We start from the raw sequence: 22317 nt of genomic DNA on the forward strand, positions 1-22317 counted from the left end.
TGCCAAAGAGGTCAACAAATAAACTTTTGTAGTGCCCAGTTTAAGGTCTTGGTGGCTTGGTGGGCCAAACACAAAACAAGCAAAAGAACATTCTAAAACTTGGAGTGTAAAGGGTCAATCTTGCAGCTATCCCACCATGACACAAATTTGTCCTATCACCCAGCATAAATGGACTTCCTGGAAAGGCATCTGGGTGAAAAGGATGACAACCATCACTTCTGGCAGCTGATCATTCATAGTCAACAGTTGCCGCTCAATATCCATATACGGTGGGGTTGATTGCGTAGATTCAGGTGGAAGACCCTGCCCTGTTGCTGAGATAGAATTTCCTCTTAAGATGGATGCCTTACTGGAGGCACATACAACCAAAAGGTCTAGGTACCACACTCTATTGGACCTATCCAGAACCACTAGAAGTAGTTTGGCCCGTCGTTTCGATCTTTTTCGGAACTTGTGGCACGACAGACAGAGACAGGAAGGCTTACTAGAGTCCTGCATTCCATTACAGCTAAAATGTATCTCCTAACAAGTGTTCCTTGCAGAAACTCCGAGGCAAAAAACTTTGGACACTGCATATTCTTGATGGTAGCAGAAAGATCTAGCCAGGGGTTTTCTCACACTGCTGCAGGATGGCCTGTACCACCTCAGGATGTAGTCAACATTCGTGGTCTGCCAGGCACCGTCTGCATAGCTCATCAGCTCTGGCATTCAAGGACTCTGTCAGATGGTTCCCAATCAGGAATAGGTCCCCAATGCTCCAACCAACTCCAGAGGAGCAAATCATCCACAGAACAGGACCTCACTCCACCCTGTTTGTAACAATACCAGATGGTAGTGGTTTTGTTGATTGAGTTGGGCTTCCATCAGAGACAAGAGTTCTCTGATCTTCACCTCCCACAGATAACCTCCTCAATCCAGTAGGGACGCATCGGTCACCAAGGTCAGACCTGGGTAGGAAAGGAAGAAAGGCCCGTCACTGACCCAATTATATTTGAGTAGCCAACACTGCAGATTGTGTGCAGTCCCTTTTGAAATGGAAATGGTATCCAGTATGTTTCCTTAGTGATGGGCCCACTGGAATTTCAGATTCCATTGTAGAGCCTACGTATAAAATCAGGCGTAGTCAACACAAGGATGTTGAATTCTAAAAGGCCAAGAAGCCTCAGACCTGCTCTCACTGAGATCCTGGACCGAGGCTGAAATATCAGGCTCATACCCTAATTTCCAGGAGTTGTTGCAATAGAGGAAAAACCCTGAACTGTATTGATCCAGGACAGCTCCAATGAAAGGAAGCCTCTGCATAAAAGTCAGGTGTCACTTTGGCTTGTTGACCATGAACCTCAACAAAGTTAGTAGTTTCATCATCGTCTGGAGGTGGTCTACGACGGACTGTGGTGAGCACGTTACCAACAGCTAGTCACTTTTGTAAGCGAAAACTGGTATCCCTGAGCTTCGCAGATAAGCAGCAACCCCCACAATCACTTTGTGAACACCATAGGGACACTGATGAGGCTGAAGCCCGATAATTCCTTTGAAAAGTAAAACCCACACCTATTGCAACACAATGGAAAGGGATTCCTCTGAGATTAGTTTTGATATCGGATAGAATTGGTAGAGCAGAAAGAAAGGTTAGGACATAGCCATGCTGACCAATCTTGAGGGCCCATCGGTTGGACGTGATAGATCACCACCCTGGGAGAAAGCACTGGATCCTGCCCCCCACAGGCTGGTTGTGCACCCCTAATGGTAACCCAAAAAGACTTTGTGGCTGCTGCCTCGGGGGAAAGGAATAGGAGAGGGGGGTTGCAAAGCTATGTTTTTTTTGGCCTGCATCTAGCTTGCCAGATCCACATCCACGGCTTTGAAAGGACTGGGATGATTGCAGCAGCAGTGACTGACTTTGCCTATATACCAGCCCCCTAGAGTAGACTCAGGATTTTCTAAACTGATGGGGAATCTGTTTGGCAGGGGTCAAAATACCCAGGGGCATTGCTTTGGTCCTAATTTATTCAAAGTGTTCCAGGGCAGAATCACCTTTCTAACTGAAAAAGCATGAATCATCAAAAGACATATCCATGAAGGAGGGCTGTAATTCTCCAGGGAATCCAGTAAATACTGTGATTTTGGCTGCATCTTGGCCATCCTGAACTGTGTGAGACATGAGGCCCTGAATTCTTCTAGAACCACTAGCAAGATTTTGCTGGCTATGTCCCAGGAAGCACACATATATCAGCCCAATAAGTAGACGGTGTTCACTGATCCCAATAGTAGGCTAGCAAAGGAGATAAGGTGTTTACCAAATGGCCGAGTCCTCTTAGACGTCCTATCCAGAGAAGGTGTGGGAAATTAATTTGGGTTCACATTGCTGGTTGTGGCCTGAACAACCAGACTCTTTGAAGTAGGGTGCTTAGTTAGAAAATCAGGATGGCCAGATGACAGAGTGTGACATTGGCCTACCTGCCTAGTCAAAGGTAGGAAAAATAGGCCTTTGAAAAGGTCCCTATAGAGGTATTAGTGAGGGCATTGTTGAAAGAGTAAGCGCTCAGATGTGGCTGGCTCACGTTGTAAGAATGTTAGTTTATTTTCAACAGAGGGCAGCAGAAGGTCCAAGACCTGAGCTGCTTTTCGGATTATTACTGCAAATGACCCACTGTCTGCCACTGGTGGTCCAAATGGAGAGTGCAACCCTGTACTTGGAGAAGAATCAAGCCCACTAGCTTCTTGTAAGTCCATGTAAAAATTATCACCATCCTAATGAGGATCCCATCCCTATCATCAAGATATCTGGGTGGTGGCAAGTATGGGTCAGGATCAGAGCCTAAAATGCAGTGGAGCTTCTTATGGCACATCCACCCTGAAAAACTCACTTTGATGAGACTTAGGCTGTCTGGTGACCAGCGGTGCTTTAGTAATTTTGTAGCGCAACATCGGTCAGGATCAGGTTGAAGTCTGTTAGGGGTCAGACACTGGAATCAATACTGGATCCTGGTGACATCCCGCACCAACGCCCACAAGGGAGGGACGGACGTAGGTCTTGAAGCTAGGTAATTTTGAACCACAGTCTTTATGAGACCCCTAAGGGGTGCAAGGGGGTAAGACCAGATGGCACGGAGGACAGATCCGCCGGCCCAAAGGCATGCCACTGGGAGCCAGAAGAACACCAAGTATCTGCAGCATGGGCTCCTTAAAAGCATCAATTTGCTGTGGCATTTTTGGTGACCAACAATATTGGGGGGCACCTAGATCAATTGTGGAATTGGCTTTGCAACCGGAGATTTGAATGGAGACGGACTGGCATTGTGACAGACTTTTTTTTTTTTTTTTTTAATTTTTGTAAACCTTTATTGTGCATTAGGCAAAGAACAAATACGGGCCCACAACCATTCGGCCGGCCACGGATACGTTTGTTGCACCAAAGCAAGCAATACGATGACACAGTATCACATTAATACAACATGCAAGCATTTAAATTTACACTGGAAGATGTGTGATCCCGCGCCCCAGGAGTCATGAAGGTTTGTTTTATATTTTAGTAGCAACTATTGAAATCCGACAGTTGCGTTTTTTTTTTAATACAAAAAGAAAGGCAAAGAAAGTGGAGTCCGTGCAAGCGTGAGATGACAGTAGCAGCAAGTGTGCCACGCAATCAAGTTACCCAATAGTCAAGTCCCTCACGGCAGCATGGCAGCTCAAAATTTATGCAACGGGAGTTATACCAACCATCATATCACCGCTCACCGCCACCCGCCCCAAAGCTGCAGCAAACCCGGACCCAAGAGAGAATAAAGAAAGAGAGACAAAACAAAGGAAAAAATTCAAGGCACCATAGAAACCGAAATAAGAAAGCAAAAATCCCATCCCCCAACCCCCCACCCTACACGCATGCAGAGGCTACGGCCTACCCCCCCCCCCCCCCCCCCCCCCAGCAGTGTGTCTGTCGCCCAATAAACCCGAAATATAGGACAAGGAAGAAAGAGGAGAAAAGAATAAGGAAGAATTATAACATCTGAATATAGGGAGTAAGAAAAGAGCATTCTAATCTATAACTCCCAAAAAAGAAAAACAAGTCGGGAGGAGGTCAGTTCCACATACTCCCGGTCGCCGCCGGTCCCATAAACATCCGCCACCCCAATTATCATCAGCACAATAGTAATAGCAAACAATACTGTAAATGGGGTGAATCATTTGTGAATATGCATACAAATCAGGCAAAAAGCAGTCCCAACCCAGTCCCCGCCCGCCGGTACGTCAATTCCACTAAGGAAGCCGCCTAGCCCTGGCCCGATCGTGGATGTCCCCCCACACCCACCCCCCCACGAAAATCCAATACCTCCGGAGACAAAGAAACAAAATGGCCACTTTGAGAGAGGGGGAGGGACATGAGCGCAAAATGGACGTCGCCAGCCTCCAAAAAGTTCACTGTCCTCAGTTGAAAGTCTCTCCGACACATCCAGATGGTAAAAGTACAACAACTGAGAGAATGGAAACCTCAAAAACAGAGTAAGCAAGGGGGCGAGAGGCCATGTAACTAGTGCCCGAAACAGTGGCGATATTAAACGAGGCTGAAAGTCAGTCTCGGAACGAGAGGGAAACAAAGTAGCACCAACCGGTCCGGCAGGTGGCCTTGATTTGGTACAAGCTCCGGTGAAAACAGTAACATCATTGCCGCGGACCATCGAAGACATTGTATCCCAGTCAGCCAGCTGTACAGGCAGATCCAAACTTTGTGGGGGACAGACCTTCCGCTCCCGCCTCAGGTCGTGCACAATGGCATCAAGCTTCACGCCCAGTGCACTATAGCCATGTTCCAGCGCCGATCTCAATTCACCCAGAGCAGCCATAACATCACCAATTGACCACGCAGGCTGCGGTTCCTTTAGTTCCAGATCAAAGGAGGATGAATGCGATCTGGCCCCCTGTGTGTACATGGGTTCGCAGTCACAGGGCGAGGACGGGCCACCCTCCCCACGACACAAGTGAACTGGCGTCGCCATCTTGCCGACAATATAGCGCTGGAGCTGGGGGGTGGGGGGTTCGCGAGGCACTACCGATGGTCGATGCAAGCCCTCGGTGTCTCCAGGGTCATCTCACGGCCAGCGGTTTTTCGCATGGAGCCGCATCAGCGTAGTTAGTTAGTCAGGGCAGAGGGGGGGGCTCGCCGATGCCAGGCAGGAGCAGCGATGGGGTCGAGGCGGCACTCCGTCAGCGCCTTAAAAAAGGAGTCTATCACCCAACGCGTCTGCCCCAAACACTCACGCTACAATTGCAATGCGCGATGTAATCTTTGGCAGACTGTGCAGGACATTCTACGTCCCGAGCAAAGGCAGCGCCCCCACACTCCGGCTCCAAGCGAGCAGCCCGGCCGAAACGGAGCCTCAGAGGTCCGGTGGTGCGCAGCGATACCAGCTGGGGTCCAGGGCAGTTAGGCAAATCCAGGATATCTTCGGACATCGGGCAGTCGGAGGATCCGGAGGAACGCTGGCGAAGTCAGCACAGCTTACCGCACATCCCGCAGGTGATTTGCTTCAGGATATCAAGCAGGATGATGGTGCGGGATTCAAGGGCCGGCGGAGCCGAGAGCTTGCACGTCCGCTCCGGTCGCCATCTTGGCTCCTCCCATTGTGACAGACTTGAGCCTTTCTTTGGCTAGAGAGTGGCGGGATGGGGTAGAGACACACTTGTGATGGGTAACGTACTGCTTTGCCTCTCGATTTGTTTTCGGTCCATGCAGGCACATTTGGTGCACAACTTCAAGTCGTGTCCCAAGCCCAAACACCCGTAATACACGTCATACAGGTCTGTGACCGACATCAATTTTGAACAATCACAGCATGTTTTGAAACTGTAGTCTTGGGAGGGGGCATTGGATTTTGGTATATTTTTGGAAGTTGTTGTAAGGCCAACGAAATTGTAATGGAGCACCAGATCTTCATTGGAAGGTGCAGAAAGTAAGGAACTGACATCAGCGTACAGGGGTGCGCATGTTAAGTGGGTCAGCTCCATCACTATCAGGTGTACGGAGTTAACACAGTGCATCTAGCAGCGAGCAGGAGCGTTGCTGGAGAACAGTTTTCTGGATCCAGTCTGGTGCCTGGGGAATCTGTGGTTTGACGTATCCATCAGAATTTAATATAGGAAGAGTAATGAAAGAAGTCACTTTTCTGCCACGATACCCCGATATGGATAATTGTGTCCTAAAGAAATGCGTTACTTACCTGTAACAGCAGTTATCCAGTATTGGTGTCTTTCATAGATTCACATGCCTGAATCATTCCCCGTCGTCGAGACGGGAGCCTCCGGTAAATAAAAAAGTAATGTCCATAGACATACATAGAGAGAAAAGGGTCCAAGGGTCTCCCCTTAGTAGCCTTTCCTTGTCCTTATGTAAAAAGGACCAAACTGACATAGTCAGCCAATCAGCTCCGACCTCCCTCTAGAACCTTCCCGGGAGGAGCCTCAGTCCCTCAGATTTTCGTACGCACCCAGCTAGGTTTGGCGTAGTATAGTTCCGAGAGGGAAGTGAGTCCTTCCAGGGGAGGCGGGAGGGTTGCATGTGAATCTATGAAAGACACCAATACTGGATAACTGCTGTTACAGGTAAGTAACGCATTTCTTATCCAGTATTAGGGGTGTCTTTCATAGATTCACATGCCTGAATCAGAGTAGCTAGCAATCACCGTAGCACATTTGTAAAACAGAGTTGCTCTGCCGTCATAGAAGATAATGCATATAATATCATACAATAAAGAGACAGCTTAGACATAATCTCATCAGAGCAATAATGTGCATACCTGGAAGGCGGGAAGTAGGAAGGCTCACCTTACTGAAAGAGATGGCGAAGCACCGCCTGGCCCACTGCCGCATCCTTCTGGAGTTCGATATCCAGGCAGTAGTGTCTGGAGAAAGTGTGCGGTGACTTCCAAGTCGCCGCTCTACAGATGTCCAGGATCGGTACCCCAGCAAACAGTGCTGCCGATGTAGACATCGCTCTGGTTGAGTGAGCCAGAACACGGTCCTTCAAAGGCCGGCCGGCCTTTTCGTGGCAGAAGGAAATCGCCGAGGAGATCCATCTGGATATGCTTTGCTTCGTGAGGGGTAGGCCCATTCTTGGCCTGCTGTATGCCACGAACAGCTGTGAGGATTTCCTGAGATCCTTAGTCTTCTCCAGGTAGAACTTCAGGCACCTCATAAGGTCCAAAGAATGCAGCGACCTTTCCGCTGCTGTGGAAGGGTTGGCGAAGAATGACCTAAGGACCAATGGTTCGTTGAGATGGAAGTCCGACGGTACCTTTGGAATGAACTTAGGGTTTGGTCGCAGTATCACCCTATCATGTCTGAATTGCAGATATGGTTCTTGAATGGACAAGGCTTGCAGCTCGCTAACCCTTCTAGCCGAAGTTAGAGCGAGTAAGAGCGCCGTTTTCCATGAGAGGTGTTGAAGCGATGCCCTATGAATGGGTTCAAACGGGTGACGCATGAGCTGGTTGAGTACCAGGTTAAGCTGCCATGTGGGGGGTACCTTCCGAGGCCTCGGGAAGGATCTGTATAGTCCTTTGAGGAATTGCTTGATTAGCCGACTAGACCACAGAGAAGGTCCTGTGACCGTTCTGGTGAACCTCGAGATAGCTGCCAGGTGGACTTTGATGGACGCATGCGCCAGTCCCGACTGGGCCAAATGCAGGAGGTATGGCAATATTTGTTCTGGTGTGATGGTGAGTGGCCGTAAGCCCTGTTCTGAGCACCATATGCAGAACCTCTTCCATTTGAGACAGTAGGTCTTGTTCGTACTGTCTGCTCTTGCCTTGGCTAGCACCTCCTTGCAGTCCTGTGGGATATTCAGGCCACCGAACTCTCTGTGCTCAGGAGCCAGGCTGATAATTTGAGCGATTGGAGGTTCGGGTGTTGCACTTGCCCGTCGGACATCGTCAGTAGGGCTGGGTGTTGGTTCAGGCGGATCGGTGATTTGATGGATAGTCGAAGCAGATCCGAGAACCAGTGTTGCCTCGGCCAGGACGGGGCGATCAGGATCAGGGTGCATGGCTCCGCTTTCATCTTTCTGAGGAGCCGTGGAATCATCGGGAATGGAGGAAAGGCGTATGCAAAGACGCTGTACCATCCGATGGAGAACGCATTTCCTAGTGATCCTGGTTGGGGATGCCAACTTGCGTAGCACGGGCATTTGGCGTTCCTCTTGGTGGCAAAGAGGTCGATGTTTGGGACTCCCCAAAGAGAGAAGATGTGAGTGAGGGCGCTGTCCGATAGTTCCCACTCGTGGGAGAGGGACTTTTGCCTGCTCAGGGCGTCTGCGATGGTATTGTCCCTTCCCGGAACATATTCCGCTTTGAGTTGGATGTCGTGTAGCACCAGCCAGTTCCAGATCGTCTGTGATTCGCGTGAGAGCGAGAGTGAACGCGTTCCCCCTTGTTTGTTCAGATAGTGCATCGTCGTGGTGTTGTCCGTCCTGACGAGCACTGGGGATTTCTGGATGCGGGGTAGGAAGGCTCGTAGAGCCAGAAACACTGCTCTCAGCTCCAAGAGGTTGATATGGAGCAATTGCTCTTGAGAGTCCCATTTGCCGCTGATCTGTAGGTCCTGGAGCACCGCGCCCCATCCCTCTAGGGAGGCGTCTGTTGTTATCACCAGCGGTGATGCTGGGAGGAGAAACGGTAAGCCCACTGTCAGATTGTGGCGACGTGTCCACCATTGTAGAGCTTTTGAAATCTTCGGTGTGATCCGAAGGATGTCTTCGAATGAGCCAGTGCTTTGGGTCCATTGGCTCGCGAGTGCCTCCTGCAAGGGCCGCATTCTGAGCCTGCAGTGCGGGATGAGGAGTATGCAGGAAGACATCATCCCCAGGAGGGAGGTGTAAGTCCGAACTTTCAGGTGCTTTTTCTTTGCCACAGCCGTGGCCAGAGATAAGATCTTGTCTGCCCTTTCTTTTGAGGGGAAGGCCTTCGTGCAGCCTGTGTCTAACATGGCTCCTAGGAAGGTAATTTTTGTTGCGGGAACCATGCATGATTTCTTGATATTGAGCGTCAATCCCAGATTTTGAAAGAGATTGGTGCAGGCGTTGGAGGACGTGACCGCGTCCCCAGGTGAGGGTGCTTTCACCAGCCAGTCGTCTAAGTAGGGGAAGATCTTGTGGCCCAGTTGGCGCAGGAAGGCTGCCACAGGCGCAAGGCATTTCGTGAATATGCGCGGCGCGGACTTGAGGCCGAACGGCAGAACTTTGAACTGATAGTGACGGCCCGCCACCTCGAATCTTAGGAACTTCCGGTGATTTTTGAGGATAGGGATGTGGTAGTATGCATCCTGGAGATCCAGTGACACCATGAAATCTCCTTTCTCTAGAATGCCCAGGATTTCCTGAATCGTCACCATCCTGAACGATTGGCTTCGTAGGAAGGTGTTGAGTCCCCTGAGATCCAGGATGGGTCTCCACTTGTTTTCTTTTTGTTGTACAAGAAAGAAGTGGGAGTAAAATCCTTTCCCCTTCGAGGATGCCGGAACCCTTTCGATTGCTCCCTTTTGTAGCATTGTCGAAAGTTCCTTTAGAAGCAGGCGTGGATGTTTGTGTGTCCGTCTGCGTGGAGGGGTATTGGGAGGGATGGAGGTGAACTCGAGAGAGTGGCCAAATCGAATAATTTGAAGAACCCACCGGTCCGTGGTGATGTACTGCCAATTGTGAAGGAAATGGGTCAGCTTTCCTCCAATTTGAAAGGATGGAGATGGTGTTTGGACTGGCTGGAGTAGGTGGTCACTGGCGGCCGCCCGCGCCCCTCTTGGTATTTTTACCTCTGTAGGACGACCTTCCGAATGAAGATTGTCTGCCCTGCTGTTGCTTGTGTTGGTACTGGCCTTTTTGATTGTACGAGAATGAGGACGAGGACCTGTTTTGATAGGAGCCTTGATAGGAGGACTGACCCCTGGGTCTGTTGCCCCGAAAGGACTGGTTTCTAGACTGTAGAGAGCCCAGTGCCCTTGCCGTGTCTGTGTCCTTCTTAATGGCCTGTAGGGCCTCGTCGACCTGTACTCCAAACAGGTGTTGGCCGTCGAAGGGCATGTCTAGAACCTTTGCCTGAACTTCTTGGCGGAATGAAGTGGCTTTGAGCCATCCCTGGCGTCTCAGTACGGCAGCTCCCGCAAGTTGACGGAAGCCTGTCATGGCTGCGTCGATAGCACAGTCTATGAGTTCCGCTGCAGAGGATTGACCCTCAACGAGGAGCGCTTTCACCTCACTCTGGACGTTATCAGGTAGCTCCTTTATGTAAGGGGCAATGTCCTCCCATAGCTGTCGATTGTAACGCCCTAGCAAGGCAATGGAGTTGGCCACCTTGATGGACATGGCCGATGTGGAAGTGAAGCGTTTGCCAATCGTGTCCAGTTTCCTGCCCTCTTTGTCCGGGGGAGCTGACAGTGGTGAGGAAGGGTTGCGGGAGTTTTTCTGGGCCGCCTGCGTCACTACCGAGTCCGGTTTGGGGTGACCATTCAGGCAAGCCGCTGCAGTGAGTGGTGCCCTGTATTTTTTATCAAGGCGTGGGACCACCGCTGGCACAGAAGCAGGAGTGAGCATTAGCTTCTTTCCCTGTTCCCACAAAAAGTCTATGATTGGAACAGCTTTTGCAGATTTTTGAGGCTGTTCCTTGAAGTCGTGGAGGAAACAGTCCGTTTCCGTGGATTCCACCACCATGTGGAATCTCTTCGCCGCTCTCTCCACCAGCTTGTGGAAACCCGCAATGTCCACCGGTGGGGAGTCCGCTTGGCGTGGTTGTGGTGAAGCTGGGGATGATGTAATATATTCGTCCTCATCATCCTGGTCCGAGTGGTTTGAGTGAACCTCCTGGACCTCTCCTTCCTCCAGTTCTTCCTCTTCCTCTTCTTCGTCCGAAGAGACCACCACTTGAGGATGGACTTCTTGGTGGGGTTGATGGTGAGGATGAGGGCGTTCCGGTGCGGACACCTGTACATGAGCTGGAGGTGTCTGATCTCCCTTGTCCCCTGGTGCGGGACTCTCAGGCGCTTGACCGCCTCTGCTAGGCTCCGGAAAGCGCCTCTTGTAGTCTTGTACAAGAAGTTTCAAGTCATCCACCAGTGTCGCCGGTAAGCATATCATGGGGGTGACTTCAGTGCGGACACTGGCTTGGACAGAGTGTTCCTGATATGTGAATTCTTCCTGTTCCTCATCAGTGCTTTGGCATTTTATGTGAAGGTCTGAGACTGAAGTAGCGGGATCCAGATGGTCATCCTCTTCGGATTCCTCGCTTTGGAAAATTTCTTGAGGCGGTTGCTTTTCCACCTTGCTAGGAGACGTTGTTTCCGGGGTAATTATTGACTTGCCCTGTTTGCCAGACTGAATGGTAGAGCTTGTAGCCGTCGAGGGGACCGTCGACGGTGGTAGCATCATGGACGGCGTCTCCACCAGCCTTGATTTTTTCCATGGTTCATTCGACGACGAATCGCCCGTCGACGGTGTCGTCGTCGAGTCCGTCGACGGAGCCTTTGGTGTCGTCGTCGACGGGGTCGTCGTCGACGGTGTCTTCGTCGACGGTGTCTTCGTCGACGATGTCTTCGTCGACGGGGTCGTCGCCGACGAGCCTCTCGTCGACGGGGTCGTCGACGAGGTCTTCGTCGGCGGAGGGGTGGACGAAGGGATCTTGGTCGTCGACGACTGTGCAGTCGTCGTCTTCATCGACGGTGCCTTCGTAGACTATGGTCTCGTCGACGAGTCTCTCGTCGACACTCTCGTCGTCGTCGGTTTTGACGACGATGGGCTCGTCGCTGTTGACGGCGTCGTCGACGGTGCAGTCTTCGTTGTCGACATGGTCTTTGTCGTCGACGACGATGACGTCAGGAGAATAATTGAAGAAACAGGCCTACCTGTAGATGAAGAGGAAGTAGTCATAGTCGTCGAAGCTGAGGGCGACGATGCTGATGTGGTAGACACTGTGGTTTTGACTGAAGTAGTCCTATGGCTTTGTCTGGAGGACGGAGCAGGCATTTTGAAGGTTTTATCCTCCTTAGCAGACACTGAGGATGACGCAGATCTCGCCTCTGAAGACCTTTTGTGGGTCTTCGCAGGAGGAGTGTCTGAGGGGCCCGGGGAAGCGTCCCTTGGCCTCTTGTTCGAGGCAGCAGAAGTTCTGGAAACGCTGCTCACAGAGGACTCCAGATTGTCCCTGTTCTTAAGCCTGTCCAACCAGATCAGAAGGCGACCTTCTCTGTCTCTCACAGTCTTTTTGGGAAAAGACCGACAGATTGCGCATTTTTCCGAATTATGATCCGGGTAAAGGCAATACAGGCACAGGTCGTGTTTATCATCCACATGAATCCTTTTCTTGCTGCAGGAAGAGCAGGCCCTGAACAGGGCTTTCTTCCCCGAGTCAGACATGGAAAAGGCAGTATAAACACACACTTACTTCAGGGATAGTGTGTTGAAGAAGTCCTTGAAGAGTTTTTAGGTTCAGAGAAAACTTCCAAGAGAGTTTGTTGAATTTAGAATAATCCTGAGGAGAGCTCAGGCTGGAGACTCCCTAGCACAACGTGCGGTAGAAAATCTGAGGGACTGAGGCTCCTCCCGGGAAGGTTCTAGAGGGAGGTCGGAGCTGATTGGCTGACTATGTCAGTTTGGTCCTTTTTACATAAGGACAAGGAAAGGCTACTAAGGGGAGACCCTTGGACCCTTTTCTCTCTATGTATGTCTATGGACATTACTTTTTTATTTACCGGAGGCTCCCGTCTCGACGACGGGGAATGATTCAGGCATGTGAATCTATGAAAGACACCCCTAATACTGGATAATGTTGTTTCTCCTAGCTTGAGGTTATTCTTCTTACATCACATCCCAGTTTCCTGCCCCACTGAGGAGATTAAAATACTACAAATCTAGATACCAAAGTGGAGTTCTTGTTAGAATTAATAGATAATCCATGCAAGTGCCAATACACATGCACAGTCAGGGCATTTATTCACATTCGCTCTGGCTCCTCTTTGCGTAAACAGAAAGTGGGGGATTTAAGCATACAATTATTTTGGTATCTTTTGAGTACCCCAACTTTTCAAAAATCCTGGTACTGCTCATTTGCACTATAACGTCTAAGTACGGCTAGACTGTGAGCAGTTTGTAAGCAAGGATGCATGTTAAAATGCAATTCTGAATTATTTTCCTTTTTTAAAGGAAAAGGAACCCAAGTAAGGAAAGGTAGCAAGCCAATGCATATGCTGCCTTTATCAAACACAGCACATTTAAGAACCTATGTCCTGTAAGCGAGGAATCTACTCCTGCCAAAGGTTCAATGTAAGATGCAAAAAATTGGAAGATGTCACATGAGCTGAAACTCAAAAGGGACTTACATTTTTCAGCATGGACAAAAGTCTCAAAGCAGCATCTCCAGCAGAAAGACACAAAGTACCACAGCACCCCGTAAAAGAACACAAGTAAGCTCAGAGTAAGAAACGACAATGACTCTGCACCTATTACACAATTTGAAAGCACATACACCAGACAGTCAAATCACGCTGGCATTTCACCATTTGCCACCATACTTCACTGCAAAACGCCACCAAATGTTGCAAATATTGCTGGTCGCTCTCCCAGAGAAAGGTTCTTACTTGTACTTCACAAGGCTAAAAGCTTTTTTTCTGCACGAAAATATGGGCTGGAAACACACATTTTTTATTAAACTGTAATCGTGCAGCCTGTTTGGGAGTTGCAGAAATTATGTTCCCTCATTTAGACTTCCAAAGAGTTGGAACTAAAAATGCAGTTAGCACCAATATAAAGAATAGCTGTTTTAAAAACACTAATCTAAATCAGTTCCAGAACTTGGTTTGGTATTGCCACAACCAATCCAAATATTTGGAATTTGCAGTAATTTTGTGCATTTATAGTAATGAATATGCTACTTACCAGTATGCATCTGTCTTGGCATGTAGGGCTGCTAACATTCATATCTAGTGCATAGATCGCCGCCTAGTGTTGGGTCCGGATGATTGCACCTTGTTGTCCTGGAAGATCCTTCGAAGTATCACAAGATAGGTGGCTCCTCCCCTGGACTACAGTGCGCATGGGCATCGACTCCATCCCCAGATTGTTTTTAGCCATTGTGTAGAGATGGAGTGAAATAGTGTAAATGATGTCCATGCTAATGATTGAATGCAAGAAATTACCTGCAGCCGCTACGGGCGCCGGGGAGGAGGGCGGGCGATATGAATGTTAGCAGCCCTACATGCCAAGAACAGATGCATACTGGTAAGTAGTATATTCAGTTCGAGGCATGTGGGCTGCTAAATTCATATCTAGTGCATAGAATACATAGCAGTCCCTCCATTAACGGCGGCCGCCCGTGCCAGCTGCAGAAGTCTGAAAAAGAGTTTTAAGAACAGCCTGACCTACAGCTGCCTGCTGTTTGGAATGCACATCCACACAATAATGTTTAGTAAAGGTATGTGGTGTAATCCACGTGGCTGCTCTACAAATATCCTCCAAAGGAATATTACCTAGGAAAGCCATGGAGACCCCTAACTTGCGTGTGGAGTGGGCCCTGGTGGGGACCGTTAAAGTGCGCTTAGCTTTGTGGTAGCAAATCTGAATACACTTAACGATCCACCTGGCTATTCCTGCCTTGGAAATGGGGTTGCCTTTGTGCTGGGCTGAGAAGGCAACAAATAGCTGTTGTGTCTTCCTAAAGCTTTTGGTCCTGTCAATGTAGTACAGTAATGCTCGTTTGACATCAAGCGTGTGGAGCATTCTTTCTGCTACTGTTTCAGGGTTCTGAAAGAATGTGGGTAGTTCAATGGTTTGATTGACATGAAACTGCGACACCACCTTAGGAAGAAACTTTGGGTTAGTGCGCCGCACTACCCTGTTAGGATGAATTTGAATAAATGGCTCTTGTATTGTGAGTGCTTGTAGCTCACTAACACGTCGTAGAGACGTGATGGCAATGAGAAAAGCCACTTTCCATGTCAAGAACTGAATCTCACAGGAGTGTAGAGGCTCAAACGGTGGTCCCATCAATCTGGTGAGGACCACATTGAGGTTTCACACAAAAGCCGGTGGGGTCCTGGGGGGGATGACTCGTTTCAGCCCTTCCAGGAATGCTTTGATGGCAGGCACCCTGAAAACCGAGAGGTGCTGCCTGTTTTGGAGATAAGCCGCTATGGCGGATAAGTGTATCCGAATGGAAGCATATGCCAGATTACATTTGTAAAGATGTAACAAATAGCAGATGATATTTGGAATGGATGCATCTAGCGGGTTGATATGATGTTCTGTACAGTAAATGACAAACCGCTTCCATTTTGCTGCATAGCAAGCTCTGGTAGTGGGCCTTCTTGCCTCCCGGATGATGTCCATGCATTCCGGGGGCAAATCAAGGTAGCCAAACTCTAAGACCTCAGGAGCCAGATCGCCAGGTTGAGCTGTTGCGGATCTGGGTGCTGAATGTCGCCATGGTTCTGCGTCAAGAGCCTGGGTGTGAGGCGCAGCCTTTGATGCAGTACCACGGAGAGTTCCAGAAACGTGGTGTACCATGGCTGGCGTGCCCACGTTGGAGCAACCAGGATGAGTGTCATCGAGTGTTGCAGCAGCTTTCATGCCACCAGCGGTATGAGAGGTGCTGGGGGAAAAGCGTACGCAAATTTGCCTGACCAGTTCATCCATATCGCATTGCCCTGCGACTGTGGGTGTGGGAACCTGGCGGCGAAGCTTGGGCATTTTGCGTTCTCCCTTGTGGCAAACAGGTCTATCTCTGGATGACCCCACTGCTGGAAGTACGGGTGGAGTACTGACGGATGTAACTCTCACTCGTGCATTTGGTGGCTGTACCTGCTGAGCAGATCCGCCATCTGATTGTCCCCGCCCCGGAGGTGTTCTGCCATGAGGAAGATGTTCCTCTGAATGGCCCACTTCCACATGTCCTGAGCCAGATGAGACAACTGTGGAGAGTGTGTGCCCCCCTGCTTTTGGATATATTACATTGCCGTCATGTTGTCCGTCCGGATCAACACAACCTTGTTGCACAGATGTACTTTGAAGGACTTCAGTGCCATGAAGATTGCCATCAGTTCTAAGTAGTTGATGTGCATCTTCTTCTGCTGTGTTGACCATAGCCCCTGCACTGTGTAGTGGAGGACATGCGCTCCCCAAACCTGGAGAGATGCGTCAGTCGTCAGGATAATTTGTGGCACAGGCTCCTGGAACGGTCGGCCCTTGCAAAGGTTGTGTGGAGTCCACCAATGCAGAGAGTTGTATGCCCGACCAGTCACCAACACTAGGTCTTTCAACTGCCCTTGAGCCTCAGTCCACTGGCGTGCCAAGCAGTCTTGGAGCGGACGCATATGTAACCTCTCGTGTGGGACTATGAAGATGCAGGAGGCCATCATGCCTATCAACTGCATAAACACTCTCGCAGGGAGTGAGTGCTGAGGTCTGAACCTCTGTATTAGCGACTGGATGTTGTTGATCCTCGCTGGGTTCGGCTGAGCTGTAGCAGCCAGAGTATTTATCGTCGCGCCCAAATACTGCCGCACATGGGCTGGCTGAAGGTGCGACTTTGGATAGTTTAGCGAAAACCCCAGACTGTGAAGGTGAATAGTGCGGGACATGTCTGCGGCGCACTGCTGTGCCGACTTGGCTTGAACGAGCCAGTCGTCCAGGTAAGGGTAGACATGTATGTTCCGTCTCCTGAGGTGCGCCGCTACCGTCGCCAGACACTTTGTGAACACTCTGGGAGCAGTGGTCACTCCGAAGGGTAGGACCTTGAACTGGTAATGCCTGTTTAGAATGGTGAACCGGAGGTATTTTTTGTGGGATGGATGGAGTGGTACGTGAAAATAAGCATCCTTGAGGTCCAAGGTTGCAAGGAAGTCTCCCTGGTTTAACAGTGGAAGAACCTGCTGCAGAGTTAACATGTGGAAGTGTTCTGAAAGAATATACAGGTTGAGGGGGCGTAGGTCCAGAATGGGTCTCGGTGAGCCGTCCTTCTTTGGGATTAAGAAGTACAGGGAGTAAACCCCTGTGCCTTGTTCCTCCAGTGGCACGAGCTCTATTGCGCCTTTTTGCAGCATCACAAGAACCTCTTGCTGCAATAAGTGCAAGTGCTCTGCCGACATAGGACGTTGTCTTGGGGGTATGTTGGGTGGAGTGGACGTTAACTCCAAACAATAGCCGAACTGGATAAGTTTCCTTACCCACCTGTCTGTGGTGATGGACTTCGAGACTGGCAGGAACTGTTGGAGTCTCCCCCCGACAGGTGTTGGATGGTCGGGGGGCAGTGACAGGAAGTCACTGTTTGTTGGCAGCAGAGGAACGGGAACTGTTGTTGCCTCTGCCCCTGCCCTTGGCGTTGTTTCCTCTGTAACCTCCTCTACCCTGTTTGGGGTACGAGGACTGTGCCCCACTTTTACTGAATTGCGCCTGTTGTGCCAAGTGTCCTCTGGTAACACCTCGAGTGCCTGAGCGACGAAAAGTGCTCCCTCTGTATTGCTGAGACTGAAGTGCACACATGGATTTAGCCGTCTCCGTATCTTTTTTAATTTTTTCGAGGGTGGTGTCCACCTCAATGCCAAACAGTCTGTCTGGATTAACGGGCTGGTTGAGGATAGTAGTCTGTATCTCTGGCTTGAACCCTGAGATGCGTAGCCATGCTTGACGCCGTAACATCACACTAGTATTTATCGCTCTTGCTGCTGTATCCGCAACGTCGAGCGCACATCTAATCGCAGCGTTGGAGATGAGCTTGCCTTCCTGGATAAGCATCTCAGCTCCCTCCTTAAACTCGTCTGGAAGGTGTTGTAAAAGCTGCTCTAAGGTGTCATAGTGTGCCCTGTCGTATCTGGCCAACAGAGCTTGTGTGTTGGATATGCGCCAGATGTTGGCTGCCTGCGCTGCCACCCTTTTCCCCGATGCCTCCAGCACTTTAGACTCTTTGTCTGGGGAGGAGCTTCACCCGTCTGTGAGTTCGCCCTCTTGCGAGCATTAGAGACCACCAAAGAGTCCAGAGGCAACTGGCCCCTTATGTAAGTTGGGTCCCCAGGTGCCGGTCTGTATTTTTTCTCTATTCTAGGGTTGACAACCCGTGCCCTTGTAGTTTCCTTGAAAATGTCTGTGGCATGCTTAAGAACACCCTTAAGCATTGGAAGTGTTTTTACAGTCTTCTCGGCAGCAGAGAAAGTGTCAAACAAAAAGTCAAAGTCCACAGGGTCAGCATGCATTTCCACCTTATGGTTTGCAGCCGCCCTTTCAATTAAGGCATTGAACGCCGCAGAATCTTCTGTAGGAGAAGGCTTTGCGCCAAAAGCTTGTGGGTCATGGACAGCTTGTTGGTCCCCTTGATCACCTGAGGCTAACCACGAGTCCTGTTGCTCATCAGGGTCTGTGTTTTCGGGAAAAGTATACTCCTCGTCCTGTTCACCCTGATCTCCATCTGAGCAAGTGGGTGAAGGCGATGGGCTTCTCCCAGGATGCGGAGGAATGTACTCAACAAGTTCTGGCGTCTCTGGCGCTGGCCTTTTCTTTTTTAGAGGGATTACAAACGACTTCAAAGGCTGTGAAGTAATCTTCCTCTTGTAGAGCGTTAATTTTCCCGCGTCGATATACTGTTCCGACTGCTCTTCTAATAAGGGTTGTTGACTTAAACTTCCACTCAGTTGAGTTTGTCTCACCCCTTCTGAGTCCTTAGGCACCGACCGTGGTGCAAAGGCCTTTGGCACCACCTTGGGTGGTAGAGTAAAGAGGAGCGGCATGGAGGTCTTCTTCGGTGGCGCTATCGGAGTAGGTACTGAGGGTGTCTTCGGCACCGACGTCAACTCTTTCTCCCGAATCCGTTTGAGGGAGTCTGCCACTTGCTTGGTAAAAGAAGCGGACGGTCTCGTCGACCCGACTGAGGACCTCGATCCACCCCCAGGGGAAGACTGGAGCGTTGATGAATCCATGTTCTTTGCTGGAGGCGCAGACGTACTCTCGACAACTGCGCGTCCGCCACCATCCACGGCCCCATGCGTCGACGCCGATGGCTTCGGATCGGCAGACTTTCCCCTTTGGCGTTGTGGCTCCAGACTTTGGCTCGGTGCCCTTTGCCGATTTTGCCTCGACGGCCTGTTTGCCTGTAGATGCGGTAGGCTTGACAGTAGACGGCTCGACGGCCGACTTAGACTCGACCACCTTACTAGAGTGCTGGGCGACTGCTTTCGAGCTTGGCTCTTTGACCACCTTATGCACTTTAGTCTGTTCGACAGCCTTCTTCGGCTTCGAGGGCTCCGAAGAAGACGCCGTCAATGGCGTCTTCGGTTTCGGCGCTGCGTCGGCCATCTTCGATTTGGTCGATCCCGAAGGTTTCACTTTCGGTTTCGATTTAGGCAATGGCGGCTCCGTAGAGGTGTCCGTAGCCGGGCCAGGAGGCGGGGCCGAGGAGCGAGGTGTAGGGTCGTGGGTAAGGCCTTGTGGCGATCCCGTGACCTGAGCCTTTGTAATAGTTTGTACGGGGCATAGCTCATCCTCCGAGCTATCTTCCACGGCCCCAAAAGGTTCTTCGTCGTCCCCTACCTCCTCGACGTCTTCCTCGAGGTCTTGGTCCTCTCCGTAGTCGGCCTCGACCTCCGCCGATGGAGGTGAAATCTGCAGGTGAAGTTCTTGCTCGCCTGCGTCGCGGCTGTCGAAGATGTCCACTGGTGCCGGGGCCGATCGGTGGGCCTCGAGGCGCGCCACGCGCCGAAGCTTGATCGTCTTTTTCGATTGAAATCTTGAACAGGCCATACAGCTGGCCTCGTCGTGGTCCGGCGATAGGCACTTGTTGCACACAAGGTGCACGTCGATGTGTGGGTACTTCGAACCACACACGGGGCAGTACTTGAACGGACTCCGTTCCATCGTAGAATTGTCTGGGTCTTGCTGCGTCGACAGGGCCTCGATGACCGAAGAGTCACCTGACTCCTCCGAAATCCGACTCGACGAGCCGGAGTATACTCGAGACCGAACGCGAACAATACCGACGAAGTAAGGAAAGCCTTTTGGCCTTTAAGAAGTTGTTTTATCGGTTTCGAACAGGAGACGTCGAAATCCCATCCGAACCCAATGGCGGAAAAAAACAATCTGGGGATGGAGTCGATACCCATGCGCACTGTAGTCCAGGGGAGGAGCCACCTATCTCGTGATACTTCGAAGACTCTTCCAGGACAACAAGGTGCAATCATCCAGACCCAACACTAGGCGGCGATCTATGCACTAGATATGAATTTAGCAGCCCACATGCCTCGAACCTAACATTTTGCATGGAATACAATGGAGTAGCCATCTTCAGAACAAGTAACACTTTCTCTGGGTAAAGTGAGTAAGCAGAGAATGCTCAGAGTTAGTACAAGAGTTTGGTGCATGTAACCCTACAGACCATGCTACCTTACACTAATGATCAGAAAATAACAGTCTTACCGAGTAAGGAGGCTGCAAATGTGAATAAAACATGGGTGGAAAGAGAGACAGAAACAGAGAAGTGCATTATATTCAGGTCAATTCCTCAACATAAAACAAGCATATGGTGAACAACAACCTCATTCTATATGGAGGGTACACCATGAGAGGGAGGGTCTGATCTATGTGTGTGTGTGTGGCTATGTACACTTCCACCTCCTTACAGATCAATTTCCAGACACAACAGTAGGGAGAATGTACAATCAGGGATAGCAGGAGGAGGAAAGTATGGACCTTCCTCAGAGCTTTCCCCACATACTGTTCATTCATGGCTCTTGCATATAGTAAGTTCCCAAATTCTGTTTCCATTTGCATGCTACAACCTGCTGACTAGTGGTTTATATGTTCCCTTGCCATGGAGAAGCCTAAACCTGAAGACTGATCCTCAGAATCATACTTCTTTTATCACACAAGGTACAACATTAATTAGTAGAAAATAAAAGCAGCTGTGGGCCAGGCTGCAAATACGGTACCAGTTTCATCACTTGGGGTGCTCACAGGTGTCAGCAGTCCTTTCTTCTTTTTCTGCTGTCTGCAAGAACAGTATTCATCAGCAGTGAGGATACTGTACCAGCAAGAATCTCAATGCGCTCAGTCACTTTTCTGCTACTCCAATCTGGCTCTCCAATTGTTGACCCCAATACCACTCTTTGCCTCCGTCACTTCTTTCCCATTCATAAGAGAGCTCCAAACAAAACTATTTCTGCACTCCTCCTCTCCATCTCTTCCTTCTGCCATCCCTCCCAGATCTTTTTACCCTTTCACTCCACCAGTTCCAGTCACAATATGCCTTACCTCCAGTGCTCCCAACAGGCAATGATGAATGTCAGCAGGTAGAAGGATAGGAAAATGCCCAGACAGAATAACATCCCGCCAACATAGGCATCTATGGGAATAAAAGCATGTGGTAAGGTGCACAGAAAGAACATTCCCCTCAAGCAAGCATCAGTTGTGATAAAGGCACACACTAAGGTGCCTGGAAACAATATCCTCCCTACAAAAATATCTTTGGTGATAAAGGTAAGGTGCACTGCAAACCCAGGTGTGGAAGGCAATCCAGAGACAGATGGTAGTCTTTAGAAATTTGGACAACTGTTCTGTTGGGATGACAGTTTTTCAAGTATATTTTCATTTCATGTCTGCATGAGCTGTAAGGGCGTGCAATGCGTGAAGATACGTGGCACATAATAGCTAAAGTCCTTATGCAATGCAGATATGTCGAGGGCCATGTGCAAAGTAAAGCACACGTCAGTTATAGAATGGGCAAAAGGCAAGAATATTTTTGAATCTGTAAAGTCTGGTAATATGAGAAGACATCGAGCACACAGCAATTTGAGCACATGGTCAAATGTATGAAATAGGCATTGTACATTAGGATAATAGAAGCACCAGGGTTGTCTACTTGACCGGGAGATGTCATGAGTGCTTTGATCCTTGGGCTTGGAGATAATACAAGCTACAGTCGAAAAGTCTTATGACCCACTATGGAATACCAAATGTTACCATGCGTACCATTATTATGTGGTATGTTATAATGCGTATTATACAACTTGTTGTACTTTTACAATGCATGTTTTTTTTCCTAAAAATTCTTATGGTGAGCAAAACATTATATATATATATATATATATCTCGTAGCAATCCTGACCGCTATCAACGCGGTATAAGACAGGCGCAGACCTCTTCTCCTTTCACAAATCGATTCAAACTTTGAAGTAAAGCGCCATCACACCATCAATTGTGTCAGCAGTGGTAATTTAAGTGCTATCCTCGATGCGTTTCGCTCCGCAGGCGGAGCTTGGTCACATGACGCGCCCAAAGTAGGTGTTATATAGTGTTTCAAAAGCTCTACC

General features: G+C 49.7%; 1 protein-coding gene across 2 annotated transcripts in view; it reads right to left on the reverse strand.

The window, feature by feature from the left end:
• Positions 1-22317, reverse strand: part of SIDT2 (SID1 transmembrane family member 2) — a 292970-nt gene that overhangs the window by 172004 nt on the left and 98649 nt on the right. For both annotated transcript variants that reach the window (XM_086957049.1, XM_086957048.1), the window contains exons 9-10: positions 21260-21350; positions 20938-20996 (exon numbers count right to left, since the gene is read on the reverse strand). In XM_086957049.1, the coding sequence (XP_086813175.1) occupies positions 20938-20996; positions 21260-21350 (150 nt within the window). The remainder of the gene's footprint in view (positions 1-20937; positions 20997-21259; positions 21351-22317) is intronic.

Source organism: Lissotriton vulgaris, chromosome 2_1 (assembly GCF_964263255.1).
Source record: "Lissotriton vulgaris chromosome 2_1, aLisVul1.2, whole genome shotgun sequence".
NCBI lineage: Eukaryota > Metazoa > Chordata > Amphibia > Caudata > Salamandridae > Lissotriton > Lissotriton vulgaris.